The sequence below is a fragment of the Lotus japonicus genome, chromosome 6 (genome assembly GCF_012489685.1).
Source record: "Lotus japonicus ecotype B-129 chromosome 6, LjGifu_v1.2".
Classification (NCBI taxonomy): domain Eukaryota; kingdom Viridiplantae; phylum Streptophyta; class Magnoliopsida; order Fabales; family Fabaceae; genus Lotus; species Lotus japonicus.
Window position 1 is genome coordinate 41,553,416 of NC_080046.1, and position 22,584 is coordinate 41,575,999.

Genomic DNA, 22,584 nt, shown 5'->3' on the forward strand with positions numbered 1-22,584 from the left:
GGAGAGGGTGATCCTGGAGAGGGTGTTCGTGGAGGTCGAGCTCGTGGACCCAGAGGTCGCAGGGGGCGGGGTCGGGGAGAGTGATTTTATTACACTTATTATGTGGGATCCATTATTATGTATATGTTAGGACTTTTTATGTTATGTTATGACTCTTGCCTCGTTTTATTTACATGTGTTATATTTTTAGTCTTAATATTATGACTCTTATAATGAAAAAAACAGAAACAACGACAACATATAAATAATTCAAAGCATGTATTAATCCATGACAATAAGTTAAACGGTTACACAATCAAATTAAACATAAGCAACACCGAAAACAAAATTATTCCTCTGTGATATCGATGAAGTCATGGGGTCCGCAATCTTTTGGGAATACCTTCACTAGGTTGGGCAATGTTATATTAAGATAACAAACAGTTCCTCTAGGTGCAAACACAGCAACCTGCAAGTGAAATGTATACTTTAATTAAACCATGCTTAACTGTCCAAAAAATGAAGCAAGTTTCATGTTTAGGTTTCAGACCTTTTGGAGAACGAGAACAGATCCAACAGTTATGTCATTCGCAAATTCACTGTGAGTAAAGGCCTTGCGGTGGATGCTAGCATCAACAGCACCCGTGGGGTCCTAAATTTTTGAAATCGTTTGAGAAGTAAATAAAAACGGTTAGTCAAGGGGGACCAAAAACAAGGCCTTACAAAAGCAAGGACAAGACATACCTTGAGGGTAACTTTCGCATCTCCAAACCCATTGGGAGTGCAAGATTTGATAACAGCAACAACATTCTCCACCCTCTCAACGTTCGCTCTCAGAGAGCCCAGCGGAGTGGCTATTCCCCACTCTTGCAGGGCTGATAGCCAAGCATGTGAGTTGAAATCATGATCGGTTTCGGTTGATCCATGATCTAGCACACGCCTCACGATTTCCTGGGTCGGAATGAGTGGTGTGTTAGGGGTGGATCTACGGGCATACATGGCAGCCTGGATGGCGCCAGCCGGGCCAGGAATAAGAGGACGAGAGCTGCCAGAGTTGTTGCTTTGACCTTTGCAATGGCGGAGGAATGGATTTGGGTCTTGTTCCATTGTGTAGAATGAGGAGTAAGAAGAAGAGGCAAGACACAATAGACAGGAAGATGAGGAATGAAGAGTAAGAAGAAGAGGCAAGACACAACAGATATTTATAGCTCAGGAGTGCGGTCAAAACATTTAAGGTGTACTGGTGGATGGTAGAAGAGTGGTTGGGGCTGGTGGTTGAGAGTAATGTCAGGGTTGGTGGTGGAGGGTAATGAAAATGAAAATGACAAGAGTACATCAAATTAACATTACCAAAAGTACATCAAATTAACATTACCAAAAGTACACGCATGAACCTGCCAATCTACGATGATGTCTAGATTTTCATCATCAACAACAACCTGTGATAAGGTCCACATTCTACCAAATTACAGAGAGTTTACAAATTAATATTACACAATACAAGAACATTCAATCTGTGGTGATGTCCACATAGTCCGCATGACCACTAAAAGCACCAAGCCAAACTTGGAATTGTGCATCATACATGCCTAAACGTGGACCATATAGGTTGCGCCAGTATTTGGAGGCAAGATCAGCGTGCCAATCCCACTGGGGAGCAATAGTCGGCATAGGATGTCCAGGAGTTAATTGGAGCTGCATTTTAGAGAATAACCATAAAATTAGATAACTTCCACATACAAAAATTAATCGACAAGCTAGTAGGCAACTAAAATATTAGTGTATTTGGTCAAAATATACCTGTACCCAGTGATTTATCACATGTCCAATAGCTATAACAGTATGCTCATCTCGTAGGCCGACTCCTATCAGTGGAAAGTATGTGTTACAACCCATAGAGGATAAGGATACGAGAACCAATTGGTACTTTGTGGCAACAAGGTATCCCATCTCTGGCAGTTGAAACCATTTGTCAGGGGTGACCGGGTCACCAATAGGAAGAGTGAGACGATCATGTAAGCCATAAACAACATCTGTGCCCCACATCCTATTATACATTAACACATTGGTCTCAAGTTCTTGTATCAATGAAGCCCTAACCCAAGGCCAACCGTCCTGACCGGCGGAATGCCCCAGTAATGCAGCAATGGATCTATAGCCACAGTTACCATCATCCTCAACATCTGTAACTGTGTCAATATATGGATGGAGAAAGGCTGGAAAGTTACACATGAAATGGCTTGTATCAGACTTCTTCACACGCTTCTTCCTCTTTGCTGGTTGTGAAGACTTCTTTTCCTCTTTAATCTTCTTGTCAGTAAGTTCAAACGCTGAAGGATCACGAGTCAAGGATCCTATTGCTCGACCCTTGGGTTGTTTGCTCTCCTTCAACTTAGCAGTGCGGTTGGACTTTATCCGAAGCTCAGGAGTACATAGTGTACTCCTTTCAGGACAATATATCGCCTGAAGCTTCCTCCTTACCATACTCTGCTCTCCAGTATCCAAAGAATGGAAATAACGTGTCAGTGCCTCAACTTCTGGGTGCATCTCTCCATGGTTTAGTCCGCAAATATCTGAGCTGCCAGTATCTGCAACAGGTACATGCTCCCAACTTAGGCTCTTCCAGAATGGATGAATGGCCTCGTACGGAATCCTCTCATAATCTGCAAGTTCACAGACATGTTACATTGAATCACAAATATAAATAATTGGAATTAGTTGACAGGAGAGTGGTTGACCGGTAACCTGCAAGTTGACAACCGCAAGGTAGTCCATGAGTCTCTCTCAATAAGCAATCGCATCTGCCGCCGCAGGCGCGCATTCTTGTCAGTTCAGCATCAATGAGTTTCAGGCATTTGATTGACACAAATCCCCTAATATTTGTGTAGAAAGGGGTCTTGAAAAGGTGATCAATTTTATTCATACTGCGCTCAAACGATGCTACTATCTCAGTGTGACGATTGGTGGTCAAACTATGCGACGCATCCCATGATGTGGCCAGGTCACCCTTACTGTTCCGCAACATCAACTTCAAGCTGGCATGTGCACCTTCAGCCCTGCAAACCAACAACGCACATGTAAGAATTAATACTGTAATAATCTATGAAATGAAATACATATAACAAGTCATAACATAATTTTTGTACCTGTTACTTGTTGTTGTTCCAAAATGCATCACATGATTTGTCCATGCCTTGGCAAATTTCTGCTTGTGGACCAACCATGTAGTAGAACAATAAGTGGCAAATTTCAACTTGTGTTTATGCTTGCACATGTTAAACAATTCAATCCAATGAGCTTCAAATTCTGGAACTGTTGGAGCATCTACCAATTCGGCCCACTTGTCCATAACCTCTTGAGCAAAATCATCCGTGCCAACATACTCTTTGCACTTTGCCAAAACACACTTGTTGATGTGCCACAAGCATAGTAAATGGGTGGTGGTGGGAAGGCTTTGTGAAGCAGCACTCAATAAGGCAAGATCTCTGTCCGTCACAATCACTCTAGGCAACCTGGATTGGTCGGAAATCAGAGACTTCATACACTCCAATGCCCAAATGTAGTCATCTGTGGTCTCACTGCCAATGTAACAGAATGCTATTGAGTATGTTTTATCCGTGGAGGTCAGGCCAACAATCTCGAGCAAGGGTAGTTTGTATTTGCTGGTCTTGTATGTGCAATCCATGATCTCACATATGGGAATGTGTTGAAAAGTTTGACGGCATTCGGATGAGCCCAAAATATATCTCTAATCACTTCCGATCCGGGTTCATTTCGTTCGAAGTGAACATACTTCTCACCGTCCAACTTCTTCAGCAAGTATTGTATCTCTGTCAGTGACCCACGAACGGATTGTCTGAACCGCTTGCAAACACCATAAATTTGTTGGATGGTAGTCAAGTTTGAAGGATCTTTTTCCTTCAAGGACGCCAACATCTTTCTAGGTGGAACCCAAGTCTTAGCCTGATTTATCACGTCCTCCTTCGCCTCACTATTCAGTCGACCAACGTAATTGTGGTCAAGTAGTGACTCAGCTGCGAGATGGATGTGTCTACCGTCCATCACCTTCAACCACCAACCTGTATCATCTTTCGTACGTCGTCCTTTTAGCCTAAAAGGGCAACCTGTCTTTTGTGTTGACGTTCCTTCAACAAGATCCGGTTCTCTGTAGGGAATATACGCACCATGCTTCTCACACCCCAGAATGACATATTCTTTTCTTCCCTTCGCACCACTATCAGACTTTGTTGTCACCAAAACAAAATTATTTGCCATAGAAATGTCGCGAACCCATTTCATAAGATCATCTTTCAAAGGGAAACGCTGTTTCAGGATAAACAAGGCATAAGGCATAAAACAAGGCATAAACAAAGCAAACAAAGCATGAAAAAATTTGTGCAATGAGTACCTGATCAGTATGATACAAATGAGAGACATCTATAGATATAATCGGAGGTTCAGCTAGTGATGGTTGCTCCTCTGGATTATCATTTTCCAATCCAGCAGCATGTATCAATTGTGATTCACCAAAAAAAAAGGACTCTGTCATCCCTGGAACAAAAACGGTAAATCAATAACCGACCCTATTACGGTAAATAAAATTCCGGTACTATAACGGAATATCATAATCCGATACATTAACGGAAAATCATTTACCGATTCAGTTCACGATACAGCAGCCTAAATTACCAACTTAACTAACTAAACTAACTTCTTAAACTAACAACTAACTACTTAAACTAACTATAAATAAAGTACCAAAGCTAACACCACTTACCAGAAGTTAAAAGCTTTCCCTTGGTGGTGGTGGTGTTGGTGGTGGTGGTGGTGGAAATGTGGAGATGGTGGTGGTGGTGGGAAGGTGAAATGTGAGGGAGGAGTGGAGTAATGGTAGAATAAGGTAGTTTGGGCGAGTTATGGGGGGCTGGTGGGGGGTTGTTGGAGGGAGGAGTAATGGTGGAGGGGTTGGTGGAGGGAGGAGTAATGGTGAAAAGGTGATCAAACTGCCAGATTACCAATCGGTAAATGATATACCGATATCAATATACGAATCGGTTAATGATTAACCGATATTGTTCTTCGTGTTCTGGGTAATGGGATAAAAGTGTTCATACTGAGGAACAATAACGGGAAATGATTTACCGATTGGTATTTTGACATCGGCAAATCATTTACCGATGGGTAATTTTGGAATAAAAATAAAGGCTGGGGCGCGTAGCCTAAAGGGTGGGGTGCCAAACCCAAATCCCCTTACTAGTGTGTCAGACAAGTTTGTGTTAATAAAGCTAGGCAAATTCAAAATTCCGCCTACTCTCGCGCCTTCTCTCAATCTACAGCCTCAAGAACGAAAGAGGTTTTCCCTTCGTCATTCTTAGATTCTTCAATCCCTCACTCTAAATTCTCCTTACTCTGACTCAATTAACATTCCCTGATTTTGGGATTTCAGGGTTCCGGACGATGAACTCCGGCGGCAGCGGCGGCGGCGACGTCTACAAGGTTTGGGAAATCAAAACTAACAAGAGGTTGCCAAGGGAACAAGAAGCCAGAAAGTTTTTGGAGGCGATCGCCAAAGCGGTCCAGCCCATCATGCACAACCACAAATGGAGTGTCAAGCTTCTCTCTGAATTCTGGTTTTCCAAAACTTCCTCTGTTTTTATTTATTATCCATGCAATTAACTTGTTTTTTGTGTTTCATTTAATGGGTTGTGAACCAAAATTGTAGCCACTGAGTTAGGAGAGGAAAGTTTTCAACTTGGAGTTAAAAACCACTATGCTCTATCTTTGATAATTTTTTAGTTTAGTTATTTTGGATTGGCTTTTTCATCGGTTAACTTTAGTTAAGTCATATTTAACATTGTGCCAACATGTTTATATTTTACATTCATTTGAATGGAATATTGACGTTAAAGTAAGTTAAGTGTGTGTTTGAATTTCTGTTGAACTCAACGTGTTGAAGTCAATGTATCAAAATTTTGCTACTTTAGTCCACGTTAAACTCAATGTGTGAAATTCTAGTTTCCCCATTGGTGCATTGGTATATGTGAAATCACGCCAAAATAGACATGCACTTACTCTAGGCCAACATATCCCCAACTGCTCCATTGAAAATTGTCAAACACATTCATTTTGTAAAACTACTTTATACTAAATCCTCTAAACTTAAATCACATTACATTAACATTTAACTCACTTTAATGAAACTCAGTTTTTAAAACTCAAGTTGACATAAACTTAGTTTTGTAAACTTTAATCCAAACATGCACCTAATCTAATTGGGCCCAGAATTTGTCTTAAGAAGGGGCTGTTGTAAGTACAACGTGTTCAGAGGCAGATTCAGAACAATTTTTTCTTTATTTTTGAATTTGATTTTTTCTAATAAAACAGAAGATTAATTTGAATAGAAACACTGGCCTTGCTACTCATGCAGCTGTGTGCTTTTTGCTTAATGAAACGATCAAATGAATTTTGATTTTGACTTGTGCAAATCTATTCTGGTTTTCTATTTCTTCTGGAATGACTAAAGAATTTTCCCATGTGATTGTATCCCAAGCAATAAGAGGTATTTGGGGTATAATATTGGAGGTGGTCAACATGTGAAGTTGTGCCTAAGGAGGCTAAAGTGGGATTGGGAGTGGGACCATTGGAAGTTTCTCCCATTTGATGAAGTTCTGGATACGATGCTTCATGATCTTTGCCATAATGTCCACGGTCCTCGTCATAATGCCGCCTTCTACAAGCTCTTGGATCAACTTACAAAGGTTCTCCTTCTTCCCATGATTTTGTTTTTGACTATGCAAAATGATCATAATCAGATTTCTGGCCTTTTATAAAGCACTCTCTTTGCTTTAAAGAATCTCCTTTTGGATTTTGTAGGAGCTTTAGGGAACATCTTACAATAGGGCAATTTTTATTAGAATAATAATGGTTGTAAGTTAAAACATTGGTTCACCAATCACCATTTCTTATGATTGTACAAACCACTTGTTTACTGAGGCAAATTGTATGCAGAAAATTGTGCTTTTCTTTCTTAGCAAGTTGTTATGTTTTCTTGATTGATCTCCATCAATCCATGTTAGTTATCATGCACAGGAATATGCTGAGTTGAGGCCTAAGGGAATACCTGGCTTTGGAAATAGGTTTGATCTTCCAGGGAATACCTGGCTCTGGAAACAGGTTTTGTTCTAACTAAACACTTGTTTACTGATGCAAATTCTAGGCAGAAAATTATGTTTTTTTTTTATTTCTTAGCAAGTTGTTATTAGATTTGCTTATTTTCTGTCCATCAATCCTTGTTACTAATCATGCACAGGAATTTAATGAGTTCATGGCTGAGGGAATACCTGGCTTTGGAAACTGGTTTGATCTTCCAGGGAGGCGCTTAGGTGGCTATTCTCCGCAACATCCTTTTTCAGCTGCAGAAAAGTGGTCACAAGTGGGATCTCTTCTTCCGTCCGGACCAAGACCGAAACGTCTAGGCGGTGATATTGTTACAATGGAGGCACTTAGTCCAGCACAGGCTGCTGCAATGGCTGCAGAAAGGAGATTACAGGATAACATATGGTGTGGTTGTGAACATTCAGATCATGAAGATGAAGATGTTAGCTATGAATCTGCTGAGAATATTGTACATAAGCGGAAAATTGTTGGAAGCACAAAACTAACAAACAATTCTACTCTACCTTGGGATCAAGTATCTCAAAAAAGAAGTCGTTCTAAGGATTTAATTTTACCCATTCACTCATCTAGTGCCTCAATGTTTATAGATTTAACTGAGGATGAACAAGAAGTTGGATCTATCACTCAACATCGAAATTTCGGACTAGAAAGCGTTTCAGATTCCCAATTCAATTCTCAGGCTGGATCTAGTTCTCATTCCGAAGAACCTGCAATGTGGGAGTGTCCGATGTGCACTCTGTTGAATATGGTAAGCATCCAAATGTATTGCATTCATTCATTGCATACTTTCTTTATGTTGTTACATATTATGACATGTTGCCTTTTCTAATGCATGTAGACAAGTGCTTCTATATGTGAGTTCTGTGACACACAACAGCCAAAAGATGTTACCACCAAAGTACAACAACACTTGGTCTTGTAAATTCTGCACCTTGGAAAACAGTGTGAAATTGGAGAAATGCTCAGCCTGTGACCAGTGGAGATATTCTCATGGATGAATTTGATTCAATTTTGGCTTTAGTCTTCACTAAGTTGTGCATAATCTTCCATTTCTTCTTGGTTTTATCTTCTATATAATGAGCACAAATACTCATAGATAATGGTAAATTTTACTTTGACATTTGGTCTTTAGTCTCTTTTTTTTTTTTGATAAAGTGGAGGGCCTTGGTCTTTAGTCTTTCGATGTTATTCAATATTTTACTTCATATGAATGTAGGAGGAATAATGGCCTAATGGTTAAGATTTGGCTTAAATAAGCTTTTTAGTCCCTCATTTTACTGTTAGATTTGGTTTTGGTTTTTACAATCTAATCTAATTTTTATGGTTTTGGTTTCAATTCTCACTATAACTAAATACCTGAGAGCGACATATACACTGCTACGTTTCTAAACCAAATTCTATGTGGTCTGTTTTGGTCTCAAGTCGCATCGGATAATTAGGTTTTTCAATAAAAAAAAATAGAAAAAAACATTTTATATGATCATTTTTTATTTAAAAGACTCATTATCAAAACGGGCTTGACAACAAAATAGGTCATGTAGGATTACTATTGGCACGTAACAATGATGTCGTGACCCTCTATTAGCTTCATCACCATTCACCACAAAGGCCCTTTGTTAGCAACTTAACATCATCACCTGTTAATATTGAGATATTAAATGGAAATCTTTTTGTTCATACTCCATTTTCACTCACAGTAGGTGCAAAGAAAAGTTAAAATGATATGAAAGAAAAGTGGAGTGTGAGTAAATCATTACTCTATTAAATGTGAGGACCGAAATCAAAATTATTTGTAAAAGTGTTCTTACAAAATCTGAGCTAGGTTATGCTCTTGATTCTCTATGCTGACGCACGGTCCATAGGTGATCTTCCGACACGGTGGTGTAGTATTCACATGATGAGGTAGGTACCTTTAAAGGCACTCGCGTTTGACGCTCAAGTCAACAAGAGAACAATGAGAGAAAAACTCAAAGTCATACAAGAAAAGTGAGATAGAATATGAGCAATGCTTATGTAAAAGAACAATCAAATATGTATTTATAGGTGTGACAAGGGTCACACTCAAGGCGTTGTATCTTAATAAAGTCTTTGTATAAGCCTTCCGAGATAATAGTTGTTTATGAGCAACCTTGCAAATTGCAATGCGTTATAAAGACTTTAGTTGGATGAGAGAAAACTCACTTATGGTCGTCTCGCCTAGCTATCATGGAGCCCACTTAATTATAGATCATATGGGCCGTTTCCGACAATATTGAGCTTGATAGCTTTTTAGGCTGAGCGAAACAAAAAGTATGAACCGAAACTATTTTTAAATATCACATGTATAATCTACTAAAACAGTCATGTTCGAACCGAAAATGACAAACCTCTTTTATACTAAGTATTTAATTTAACTAAAACTACAAAATTTAGATGGGGGAGATCAAACAAAAATTCATTGTAAAATGAGTAGTAAAACCTAAAAAGTAAAAACTAAAAATAAAATAAAAAGGTTCATCTCAATCTTATTTGTCATCTACTCCAGCAAAACCAGCAACCAGGGAATTAGATTTCCCACCCCCTGTTTTAGATTTTCCACCCCATTTAAAAGTGGGGAAAAACCAATATTGCCCCTCCGTGTTTTAGTCCGAAACTTCAACCTTCGGATCAGTACGAAACTTCATCCTTCGGATTAGTATGAAACTTCAACTTCCGGACACCTCTGACAGATTCTACCACCTTTTTCAGCACCATTACTCCATAGCTTCACCTACCTCACCACCATTATGGCCTGCATAAACTCCTCAACCACCCCCCATTTATGGCTGAACACACTGTTTGGATTGGTCCTCGTGTTATTACCAACTTTGATTTAACATACATAACAGAAGATTGATAATATGATTCATGTTTGTAATGTTGTAACCATGTCTGTAACCATATTATTAGCAAGAATATTTTCCTTCAGTATTGTAACGAGGTCTGTTTGTCCCATATTATTGTCACTGCATTTTCACGTTTCTGTCTTTGTGACAGTATCTGGTTTGAAAGATCCGAATCTTGAAGTTTCATATTAATCCGGTTTTTCAACTCTCGGACGTCTAAAAAAGGGGGGTGGTAAATTTAATTATGAAGCAGTCCGAAACTTATAGTCCTGGATTGATCCGAAACTTAAAGTCCTGGATTGATCCGAAACTTAAAGTCCTGGATAGATTCGAAACTTAAAGTCCTGGATAACTCTTACCAAGCAGCAGAATGCAGTAAGTTAAGACCAAACCAAAAGGCATATTCATCAATTACAATCTCAACCACCACCACAATTACAAACCAAACATTTCAACCCAACAATTCGTTAGGCAAGTCCTCCAAGACGGCCACGACACCGATCATGTTATTTTAACTGTAACTAAAGAATCCGAACTTTTAACTCTCGGACTAGTCCAGAACATCAACCTCTGGACTGGTATGGAGGTTTAAGTCCCGGAGGGTAGTCCCGACATTTTTTTAAAAAGGCTAGGGTGGCAATTCTAAAACAGGGGGTGGGAAATCTAATTCCCCAGCAACCAGGTCCCCACTTCTTTGTAACACCTCCAGCTACATTGGATTCACAAATCCTCCTCTCTGCAACTCTCTCTCTTGCCCTTGTCATGTCCATGGCAATTTCAACCCACCCTCTTTCTTCTCTGACCTCACTCCCTCTTCTCCTCCACTCGCTTTCTTCCTCTTCGGTGCTCTCACAGAACCATCCTCAGCCCAATCTCGAATCTTCCAGGATCAACAACATCAAGTTTACTCCGATTTTGCTGTGAAGTTTCAATCTTTTTGTTGGAAACTTTGTTTTCCCTCTCTCAATTAGGATACCCACTTCGCCTTTTGGCTGATTTTCACATCTGGAGCTACCAAAAACCCAATAGTTTTGTACCTGTTGGGGTTTTCAGCATCTGGATCACTTTTCCTGAAGGGTTTGTTTCTGATCTGTTTGTAGATAAAACATTGATTAGAGTTTTCTGTGGCTCTGGTCAACTTTGGAGGATTTTCGATTTCAGCTGAGGATCATGTCCCTTCTGAGGCTTGTGAGATTGAAATTAGATGCTGTTTTTCTCTGATTGTTTTAGAGGATTTTTCTTCTTATTGTTAGATATATCTGGTTAGTTAGAGTTTCTATTTGGATCCAGAATCCAGATGAACAAGTACTGTGTTTCTGAGGAATCTGGTTAGTTTTGTGGAGTTAACATATTTGTGTTTTTCCTGGTAGCTCTTTTTAGGAGTGAGGAAACTGAGGTTGTTCAGAGGGATATTTGTTTGTTATGATGATAGTATGCTAGAAGATTCTTACCTAATGACTGTGGATTTGACCATTTGCCATTCTTGAAATCAACTTCATCTGGTGTTCTGTTAACTCTTGTTGGTATTCTCCTCAAGATGACTGTAAACGATCGCTGTTTCGTGGAATGGAAAGAGCAGTTCGTTTCGCAGGAGCGTGGCAATCGTGTGGTTCACTATTACCTGAAGGATTCTGGTGGGGAATCCGTCCTTGCAGTTGTGGGCACTGAGAGGAGTGTTAGACACATGTGCTATGTTGCTGCTGAGGAGTTCCTTGAAATTTGTGGGAAGGAGGGTTGCGTTCCAGCTGGTTTCAAATGGAGATCTAGAAGAGAGGTGGTGGATTGGCTGACATCAATGCTATCAAAGCAGCTTGTGCAGGGAGAAAGAAGTGGTAAGTTGATACTTCTTACTTCTAATATTGCCAGGCGCTTTCATTTATTCTATTTTGGTTATTGTAGGTTGAACCATAATTTGCAAAATAGTATAAGGATGCTATGGCTTTACAAGCATCAAATATTTTGGATAATGAACGATGATATGTGTTTTTTATGTAAGACAATCATATGGATGTGGTTCAATAAATATTTTGTGGAATTTTCTGTAAAGGAAGTGCATAATAATGTACAAGCAAATGGATTTTTGGCAAACTTTTATTGTCTTCAATATCTCCGTCATTATCATATTTTTTGTGTGGTTAAAAGTCTGTTATGCATGAAGTTTGGATCGGAGAGCTCTTTTGCACTGACAATTTTCTTTGATATTGTCTTTATTCTTTCTAATTCCTGTTCTATAGGGGGATATTTAGTCCGTCTCTCTACTAGGAATTTTCTTCATTCTAGTCAAATACTTCTTTAATGACTCCTTAAAACCCAGCATATGTTCTCAAGCAGAAAAAATAATAGTGGAAGTTCATCTAAGATCTCATTAAACATTCTGTCCCCTTTTCCTTTTGAATTTCAAATCACAGGATCGCCTGGTCATAATTTGGCTCTACCTCATGAAACCTCAAATGGCTGTGAAAATGATGGTACTGCTCTGTCTGCTCAAATAGCAGATCACAAGGTAAATCCCTTTGTTTCTTTTCCCTTTTTCTTACTTTCTCTATTTCCCTTTATCGTGTTTCTACTAAATGTTCTTAACATGCACATACTTGTCTTTCTCAGGACATTCTATTGAGTAACTGCAAATTGTCCACTTCAGACATTGTTTGGTCAGGAGTTGCGTGGACATGTGGAAAACAACTGAAGCATTATCCTGCCTTTTGCAGGAATGGCATCAAAATAGCGGTGCGGAGCCCTTGAACTAATATGCATCCTTAACAAAAAAAAATTTGACCTGCTCAAAAGAAGTTTCATTTTTTACATGAGCAAAATATTGATTTGACATTTTCAATGTTTCTGATGTCCAGATTCAATCCTTTGTTTTTGTAATGGGAAAGGAAGAGAAACATTTTGTGGCTTATTTAGAGGATATGTATGAAGACAGGAGGGGGCAGAAAAAGGTTAAAGTCAGGTGGTTTCACCACAATCAGGAAGTCAAGGGTGCAATTCCTGTCCGGAATCCTCACCCTCGGGAAGTTTTTATCACGTCTTATTCTCAAGTCATCAGTGCAGAGTGTGTTGATGGTCTTGCCACAGTCTTAACTCGTGAACACTATGAAAGATGCATGCCCTATTTTTCTCCCACTTCAACAGACAGAATACATTTGTGCTTTAGACAATTTAAAGGCAACAAAGTTAAGCCCTTTGACCTGAGTAAACTGCGTGGCTATTATGCTCAATCAGTTCTTTCTTGCTTGCACCTTGATTCTAACCAGAAGCCAGAGAAGAGCAACAACCTTGCAAGAGAAGATGAGGATTTGGGCGTAGGTGATGATGCAAAGTTGGGAGCCAAGAGGAGCAGAAGTGATAGGGGGTCTCCTCAGTCTCGGATTGGTCGGCGGGGAGTTAGGAAGTTAATTAGAAGTGAGCAAATGATGGTACACGAGATGTTCCAGGTTGTAAATTATGGTAGCCCAGATCAGAGATTGCTTTCTCTGAAACAGATTGAATTCCAACCTTGGAATAACCCCACATACAAGGTTGATGACAAGATAGAGTTGCTCTGTCAGGATAGTGGCATCAGAGGTTGCTGGTTCAGGTGCACAGTTGTGCAGGTAGCCCGGAAACAGTTGAAAGTTCAATATGATGATGTTCAGGATGAAGATGGAAGTGAAAATCTTCAGGTATAATTAATCTCTTGAGGTCTTCTAACTTCATTTTTTTATATTAGTACTTGGTGCTATGTTTAAATATGTACATAATTAGTGGGTGTTTCTGTTATGGTTTTGTCATGACCACAAGTTATTTGAAGTGATAAAATGTTAATTATTTCTTGTATTTTGAGTTTAAAGAAAATTTCATAAGGTGATGGAATAATGGGTTTCTGTAAATTAGATGCCATCTAGTTTAGGCTTAATATGGAATATAGACATGCTGGACTAATCATGGATCTAATACTCAACTCAAATAAATTATTCTCAGTTTTAAGGATCTACTGCTTAAAATTTCTCTTTTCTTCAAAACTAAATGGACTCTCATCAGAGTAACTGTTCTGGAGTTAATTTTGAAACAATTTGCTTGATCTCTTCTCCTAAGTAATGCTCTCTACGAATACAGGAGGTTATTTAGATGCACATTTTACATGGAAATTTGATTTTTCTTAGCTCAGTGCAAGAAATTCATTTTTTTTTTTAATTTTAAGACTAGAGAGTAATGGGATGACCAATGATAGTGAGAATGTGGACAGGGACAGACCGAAGTACAATGAAAATGGGGCAATTGCCCCCCCCCCCTTCTCCCCAAAAGAGAAAAAAATTCTTCATTAGTCAAAAAATACCTACTCGAAGTAGCCATTGTTGATTTTACGTTATGTGTTAAACTTTCACCCCCTGGAATGCAAAGTCAAAAAATATGATATGGTTTATGGATGCCAAACAATTTATGTGGGAAAATAAAGTTATGGCACCTAAGATAAAACAAAATATTCCGAAGAATAGATTTTATAGATTCCCTTAATGAATTTATACTATTTACACCCCACTCACTCTTGAATTAAAAACTTCTATCTTGATCCTCTCAATCTTTTAGGAGTGGATCCCTGCTTTCAAGTTGGCCAAGCCTGATAAACTTGGGATGAGACATTCTGACCGGCCCACCATCAGGCCAGCTCCAACTCATGAGGAACAAGAACTGGCTGTCGAGGTCGGAGCTGCAGTTGATGCATGGTGGAGTGATGGCTGGTGGGAGGGGGTTGTAATTAGAATTGACGACTCTAGTGGTGATAGTGTTCAAGTCTACTTTTCAGGTATGCTGTTTTAATGTTATTTTCTAGCTTCTATAAATTATTCACACTTCACCATTTTGTGATACAAGTAATTTTGGTGGTACCAGGTGAATGCTTGCTTATGAAAATGCACAAGAAGGACTTGCGAATATCTAGAGATTGGTTAGGAGACAAGTGGATTGATATTAAGGCAAAGCCTGATATAACCTCAACTATATTTACAGCTGATAGTTTTAACTCAAAGCATCCCTTGTCACAGTCTATGGTTAAGGATGGGGACTCTGTTGGTGTCGCTAATTCATGTCAAGACGTTCTTTCTAGTAAGAAGTCTAACGAACCTGATATTGCTGAAGAGAAACTTGTGTGTTGTGATGGCTTTGCTGAAGATGGGGATTGTGTCGGTGATAATAATAGAGAAAAAAATGCACAAGTTGATAATGTTGAGACGCGTAGCAGTTGTGATAATGAAGATAATGGTGATGATAATGGCAAGGGTGTCAATGATGATGGTCGTAGTAATGAGAACATTAGTGATGATAATAAGGATATGGAGGTGAGTGGTACTTCTGAACCAACTGTAGAACATCATGCATAAACATATGATATGATGGTGCTGGTTGTAGAGTTTTGCCATCATCTCTTTGCTTTGTTGTGATCTTTGTCTGATGTTTAGTGTGATAGAATGTAAATAGTAGTTACACAGGAATGTTGGGAAGCTGATTGATTTTTTAACTTTAGTCTCCTTCATAGATGTACAGTGTTAAGTGTAATGTCCAAGGTTGTGTTATCATCCTTTCCATTGGTTGTATTAGGAAGATTTCTTTATATTACTATTGAGTAATATTGAGTAATTCCACTCGTTATATGACTAGTATCATTTATGAGCAAGCATATTTAAAGTTCATAAAAGCACTATTTTTTTCTGGTTTGTGTAACTCACAGGGTAGCCAAATGCTGCAATGAATGACGATCATTTTTTTTTCAAAGGACAAATCTCTCATATCTTAATTGTTTTTTAATAACATAGAGAGAGATCTATTTGATTAATATAAGTTTATTATCAAGAGAAATAATATAAATATTATCTTGACATGAGATGAAATCATGCTATCATTAAGAATTTATTCGTCCAACACATTGAGGAGAGGATACGGAGAAAAAAAAATAAAAAAGAAGGAATAACTTCAAGAAGATTGTGTGCTCTAATTGTTAGTGGATCTTTAAGAGATATGGTTAATTATATCGATAATTTGCTTGAATTCTTATTAATTTTTTGTATTTAGAAACTAATTATTAATTTAATTTTAGAGGAAGAATACAAATACTCGTAGTTTGAATGTATAGGGATTTGAAATAGTTTGGTGCAATCTTTTCTGGAATCGAAATAATACTATTTTTTCCTGTCAAAAAAAAAAGAAATAATACTATTTTTTGTGCAAAAGATTGAAAATATCTCTGAAACAACTTTTGAATTTAAATTTTTATAAATAAAAAATATTTTCAAAAAAAAAATCATATATCGAACAGGATTTCTTATAATGTTTTCTAAAATTCAAAATTGTTTAAAAATCCAGAAATCAAACAACCTCCAAATCAATCTAATCCTTCTTTGAAAAAAGAAAATATCTAATCCTTTTTTTGTTTTGTTTTTTATTTTTTTGGTGAATCTTTTTTGTTTTGGTTGCACTTGGAAAAGAAATGTAATCTTTTTTTTTTTTTTTGAAATAGAAATGTAATCTAAATCTAAAGCAAAATATACATCGTAAAAATGAACACTATAATAATCTAATCTAAATCTTTTTTTACATAATCTAATCTAAATCTAAATATAAATTCATAACAAATCTCAAACTTCCCTATAAATAACATTACATTGCATTTTTTTAGTTTTTCTAAAACTTACTAAGACCTCAAATCCCCTCTATTGCTTAATGGCTTCTTTTCAAAAAAAATCCCTGTTTTTCCACTCCCTGTCCTTCATCTTCATTGTCCCTTCCATTGCACAAACCTGCAATTCATACACTTTCCCCAACCACATCACCTATGCCGCATGCAACAATCTACCAACCTTAGAATCATCACTTCATTGGAACTACCACCCATCCACACGCACAGTTGATGTAGCATTCAAGAAATCGAATGCAGGAGACTCTAGTTGGATCGCTTGGGCCATCAACCCTACTTCAAAGGGTATGGTGGGTTCACAAGCATTCGTTGCGTTTCGAAAATCTGATGGAAGTTTCAGGGCCTACACTTCACCCATTACCAGTTACGCGACTCTATTGCAAGAGGGTCAACTCAGCTTCCCTGTTCACAGTGTTTCAGGAACTTATGCGAATGGAAGCATGCTCATCTTTGCCAGTCTGCGACTTCCAGAGAACACAACCGTGGTGAATCATGTTTGGCAAGAAGGGTTGGTGTCTGATGATGGGACTCTGAAAGCTCATGCTATGGCAGGATCTAATCTTCAGTCTTTTGGAACCTTGGATTTTGTTTCCGGGAAAGTTGAAGAAACTGGATCAAAAGTGAACTCTAAAAGAACCACACTCAGAAATGTAAGAACGAATTCCTCTGTTTTACTTGTAGTTCTTTATTTTTTATTTGTTACATGATTTACAAAAACCAATTCGTTTTCTCTTTACTTTTACGTTAAAAATTTGTAAACACCTTTTCATTATTTTTAACTTTTTGTAAGAATATATTTTGATACTAACCAATTTTTGTTTACAAAAAAGACGTTCAATTTCGTTCTTAAAAAAATGGATGAATTTATCTAGATTCTCATTATTAGTTGAAACTTTGAATTTACTTTGCATGATAACTAACATTTTGTTGTCATAACAGGCACATGGAATTTTGAATGTCATAAGCTGGGGAATACTAATGCCAATTGGGGTAATCTTTGCTATCTGCTTGAAGGCATTTGATGGTGTAGGACCTACATGGTTTCATTTGCATCGAGCATGTCAATCTCTAGCATTCTTGATGGGCATTGCTGGCTTTGGCACTGGTTTGTTCATGGGAAATCACTATGGAGTTCATCATGGTCCTCATAGATGCATTGGAATCACTCTAGTTGTTCTAGCATCGGCTCAAGTTTGTGTTGCTATATTCTTCAGGCCTAAGAATGATCACAGGAACAGAATATTTTGGAACATTTTTCACTACGCAATTGGCTATTCAACAATTGTCTTATCGATTTTGAATATCTTCAAAGGCTTTGACATTCTCCATGCCCATATGATGTGGAAGAAAATCTATCTTGGGATAATCATATCCCTGGCCGTGATTGCTCTGATGTTGCAGATTTGGTGGTGCAAGAAGAGGTTCAACTCTAAGGAAAGTGATGACACCAACCAAGAGATTCCCTTAGTTTAGTGTCTGGATGATCTTAGTCCCCATAGTTTTTTTCCCTGAATGTGAATTTCTTAATTTTGTAATAGTATTCGCATGTTAAAGTGTTTCAATCTGAATTCCTTAATATTGAATCTTAATCTATCATCGACTCGAGTTCCAGACAGTATGAGAATGGACATTCATGTTTCTACCCACGTCAGTATAAAAATTGGTACAAATACTTTTTAAAAACGCTGGTATAAAAATGGGTACTATCGTACCCTACTTATTCTCATCCCCTAAAAAGAGGTGAGAAAAAATATCAACTTAATAAAAAAAATGGTAATATGTGATGAAACAAATATATGTTTTCTCCATACACTGACTCACATAAAGTTGAGACCTTATTAAGGTTTATCAATCATCTGCTACTTGAAGCAATCACTTATACTCTTATACTTACGGTTGGAGTGTACTTTTATTAAATTGAATATTGAATATATAAAGTAGTTAAATCATTGCCATTTTTTATACATTTAAAAATAAAAACAGAAGAAAAAAGAAGGCTATTTTGTTCGTAGTACTCAATGATCCGACCCGAACCACGAATGATTCTCGGTTCAAGTTTGTTTGTTTTTTTTTTGGATAAGCCACTGGATAACCCCCCAACTCAGATCTCGCTCGCACTCGTCTCTCATAATTCTCTTCTCATAATGGCGGTCTCTTCTTTCTCTGCAGCAATTGTGCCTTCTCTTTCCCTCTCCAATTCTTCACCCAAGCCAAAGTTCCCATCTCTATCTTTTCTCTCTGGTAACACCTTGAGGCTCACAACCCTAAAACCTCTACACTCATCAACTGTGCTAAAAGCTGCTCCAGAAGTGTTGGATTCCACAGAAACCCTTGAAGATGACTCTGAATCAAGCACCTTTCAGGTTTCTGCATTTTTTTTATACTGTTTTGGATAAATTAGTATAGCTGTTGATGAGATATCTTGGTGTTGTAGGTTGGTGACTTGGGGACTCCTAGCACTTCGTCTATTAGCATTGGGGGTGATGCAGATGCGGTATGTTTTCAATTGCTGGTTGATATTTGTTTCATTTTGGGGTTTCAATTTATCTTTGAGTGACATAGGCTCATATTCCAAACGTTATCCACTAAAAGTCATTGAATGAATTTTAAATAGGAGATGGTTGGACATTTTAATTTGTAAATTGTGCTCGGTAAGTAAGATAAATTGGGCCTGTGGACTTACCGGAGAACATTTTTCTTGTTCTGGACAATAGATTACACATGAAAAATAACTATTCTCCAGTATCCACAACATTTGGGCCAGTGGACTTAGCGTGAACTATCATTTTGTAGGAACACATAAAAAGGCATGACATAATGAATTACTTTATGAAGTTATGATGGCATTATGGTATTATTGGATTTTACCTTCTCCTTTGTGATATGTGACATTTAAGTATTATGTGATTTTGAAATTTTTGAGTATTTTCTCAATGTTGTAGTTGTTGAATAATGTATATTTTAGTGTGTTGAATATCGATGTGTTCTAAATCATGCAATATGATATACAATCCACCTCTCAGAAAGTTTAACAAATTATCCTTGATACAATTGATGATATGATTATGAGTATAAAACCAGTTAACTTTCCATGATGCTTGAAGATTATAGATGTGTACTTCTCTTGTGAATCCTGATAATGAGTAGAATGGTTGTCGGTGTTCAATTTTTTTAATCTGCATTCATGAAACAGGGGCTAAGGCCCCCATAGTCTTGGGAATGTTTCCTTCCTTATGAGTGTGGTTAAACATGATCTCCCATGTATGGTTTTCAGATACCACAAGTTTGTTGTAGTTTCTTTTGCCGTACAGGTAAAGTTGTTGAGAAAAGTAATAGCAGCATGAGGATCCATTTGATCAATTATCTCTTTTGATTTTAAGCATTGTTTTGCCTTGTTATAATTAACAATTCATGAACTGCTATTGTTTTCTATGTATGCTCATTAAATCAAATTATCTGATAATTTTGCTTGTTCCCCCATGCATAGATGGCACCGAAGCAGAAAATCAGAATCAAGCTTAGATCTTACTGGGTGCCTTTGATAGAGGATTCCTGCAAACAGATATTGGAAGCAGCAAGGAATACCAATGCAAAAACAATGGGTCCTGTGCCATTACCAACAAAGAAACGGATTTACTGTGTTCTGAAATCCCCTCACGTTCACAAGGATGCTCGGTTCCATTTCGAGATCAGAACTCATCAGCGCCTCATTGATATTCTATATCCTACAGCTCAAACTATAGATTCCTTGATGCAACTTGATCTTCCTGCTGGTGTTGATGTGGAGGTCAAGCTCTAGAGATACTGCTTTTCAGGTTGCTAAAAAACCATCTTGAATCTGAGTGATAGATATCCTGTTAGTGCATAGATATTTGTATAACATTTACAATGTGTTGTAATTCTGAGACGACAGATCACCATTTTGTTTTCTGGTTAATTATGCATATGTATGAATTATTTTGATTGATATGCAAAGCTGTGTAGGGTGTTATTCTGTTGAGCTTTTACTTAATAGAGGGACTGAATGGTTTATTTGTCAGGCTTTCCTTTACAATTTGGCCTTGATAAATTATTGTTGATTTTTCTTGGTTGGTACTTTCATATCTTATATCTCTAGAAATAAAGTGGGAAGAGTGAGTCAAAAGAATAAAGTTATAATTCTTACTTGAAACAGAAACACAAAGACTCTTTTCAGCAAACTAGGTTGTTCATTAGTTCTAGAAATACTTAATTTCTAGTAAGAAAGTACTGCTATCAATCCTATCATCATCCTGTACCTGACACCAAACAAGAAAATATTATTTCATCCCTGTTCTGTAAATCCATTCAGCACCCTCAGATTGTTTTATCAAAGTATCAACAGTTGCTTACTTTGACTTCAATACAAGATCAGTTTTTTTTGAAATGCAATACAAGATCAGTTACTACTTTTATAATGGAAGATTACAATGAAGAAGTTCAAAATCAGAAAGAAAAGCACATTCATACAAAGACTGAGCAATGACAATCTTAAAAATATTGGCACTGTAATAGGTATATCGTGGTAGTGAATGAAAGTTTCCTAGTAAGTTTTCAAATTAATTAGGGCCTGTATTTTTTGCACGCAAATTTTGTTGTGTTGGATTATTGGTTTGTTGGAGATTTGGAGAGTTGAAGTATTTTTTTAACTTTGAAATGATGGATGCTAATGTAATTGGATGATGGAAAATTGTGTGTTAGTTTGCTAGTTGCTAACTGACCGATACTTTTGTGAGGGACGGCCGCATGGATGATCCATCAGATAAAAGAGAGAAGGATGAAAAAAGAGTGTTAAAGTGATCGTTACTATCACTCCTTGTTGCACTGAGTAGTTTGCTCTTGGAATGTCAAATGGATTAAGTATAATGATATGTTCTACTATGAGTATGAGTATTGAGATGACATTTTTTTTGGTAAGTGTTTGTTTCACGGATTGGAAAATGATACCCGGAAATCTTGTTCCCGGGAATGTTATGATGGAAATGTTATTCCCAGACATCTTTAAAAAATTCATTTGGTTCACAAAATCAGTTTCTGGGAATCTTTTTTAATATTCCTGGGTATAATTATAATATATGTTTGGTTCAAAATGTATATTCCTGGGAATAGATAGTAAAATTCTTAAAATACCCTTCGCGGTAAAAGACATGGGTAGTGGGTAGTTGGAAGTGGGTAGTGGGTAGTGGCAATTCAGAGATTTCACAGCAAAAATCTCATTCCCGGATTCAACTTACCCACCTCTCCATCATGGGAATGAGAAATGCTTCTGGATGGGCATATGACTTACCCAGGAATGAAAGATACCCGGGAATATTTTTTTCAAACCTGCTACCAAACACTGGAATGTAGATTCCGGCCCAAACATTCCCGGGAATCCTTTTCCAATCCGTGAAACAAACGCCCACCTTTTTTTCTTGGTCTTATTTTTGTTTCCTTATTTTTCAAAAAAATTAACTTTTGATTTTCACTTTTTTTTTTGACGGGAACTAGATATGTTATTTGGTCCTCAATGATTTTTCTTAAATTCAGTAACCAAAAAAAAATTCAGCCCTTCAATTTTAAAATTATTATACTTAAGATCATCTATCACATTTAATCTGGTTGAAACACACAAACTTACATTTTTGAATTGAAATATTTATAAATTAAATTAATTAAGTAATCTTTCACTGAAAATCACCGTTTAAATTCACCCGAAATAAAAATCCAAAAAAAATCACTATTTAAATACTAATTTCATGTCATATAAGACCTTTCAAAATTCAAAGCTTATAGAAAAATCACTAATTTTTAAGTCTTAAAATTATTTAATATATCTCAAAATCATCATAAAACCTAAATATTTGAATAGAAAATTGATAAATAGATCAAATGACA

General features: G+C 37.3%; 5 protein-coding genes across 5 annotated transcripts; 4 read left to right on the forward strand and 1 right to left on the reverse strand.

Annotated features, from left to right (window-relative positions):
- Positions 1-1,411: 1,411 nt before the first annotated feature.
- On the reverse strand, positions 1,412-3,648 carry LOC130724404 (uncharacterized). The gene is made up of 3 exons (XM_057575618.1): positions 3,126-3,648; positions 2,725-3,035; positions 1,412-2,642 (listed from the first exon to the last, which is right to left on the reverse strand). Exons 1-3 carry the CDS (start codon positions 3,518-3,520, stop codon positions 1,756-1,758), a joined length of 1,593 nt encoding a protein of 530 aa, XP_057431601.1. The 5' UTR covers positions 3,521-3,648; the 3' UTR covers positions 1,412-1,755.
- Positions 3,649-5,245: 1,597 nt separating this feature from the next.
- On the forward strand, positions 5,246-8,397 carry LOC130723732 (uncharacterized). Its single transcript, XM_057574856.1, has 6 exons — positions 5,246-5,332; positions 5,426-5,609; positions 6,530-6,737; positions 7,069-7,152; positions 7,289-7,903; positions 7,994-8,397. Exons 2-6 carry the CDS (start codon positions 5,437-5,439, stop codon positions 8,075-8,077), a joined length of 1,164 nt encoding a protein of 387 aa, XP_057430839.1. The 5' UTR covers positions 5,246-5,332; positions 5,426-5,436; the 3' UTR covers positions 8,078-8,397.
- A 1,327-nt stretch (positions 8,398-9,724) lies between these two features.
- Positions 9,725-15,647, forward strand: LOC130722163 (uncharacterized). Its single transcript, XM_057572811.1, has 6 exons — positions 9,725-11,851; positions 12,428-12,522; positions 12,624-12,746; positions 12,869-13,684; positions 14,589-14,805; positions 14,892-15,647. Exons 1-6 carry the CDS (start codon positions 11,557-11,559, stop codon positions 15,377-15,379), a joined length of 2,034 nt encoding a protein of 677 aa, XP_057428794.1. The 5' UTR covers positions 9,725-11,556; the 3' UTR covers positions 15,380-15,647.
- Positions 15,648-16,715: 1,068 nt separating this feature from the next.
- Positions 16,716-18,162, forward strand: LOC130725318 (cytochrome b561 and DOMON domain-containing protein At5g48750-like). Its single transcript, XM_057576560.1, has 2 exons — positions 16,716-17,392; positions 17,898-18,162. Exons 1-2 carry the CDS (start codon positions 16,716-16,718, stop codon positions 18,160-18,162), a joined length of 942 nt encoding a protein of 313 aa, XP_057432543.1.
- A 616-nt stretch (positions 18,163-18,778) lies between these two features.
- Positions 18,779-20,728, forward strand: LOC130725965 (cyanelle 30S ribosomal protein S10). Its single transcript, XM_057577162.1, has 3 exons — positions 18,779-19,052; positions 19,124-19,183; positions 20,177-20,728. The coding sequence occupies exons 1-3, from the start codon at positions 18,834-18,836 to the stop codon at positions 20,486-20,488; spliced, it is 591 nt and encodes a 196-aa protein (XP_057433145.1). The 5' UTR covers positions 18,779-18,833; the 3' UTR covers positions 20,489-20,728.
- The last annotated feature ends 1,856 nt before the right edge of the window (positions 20,729-22,584 follow it).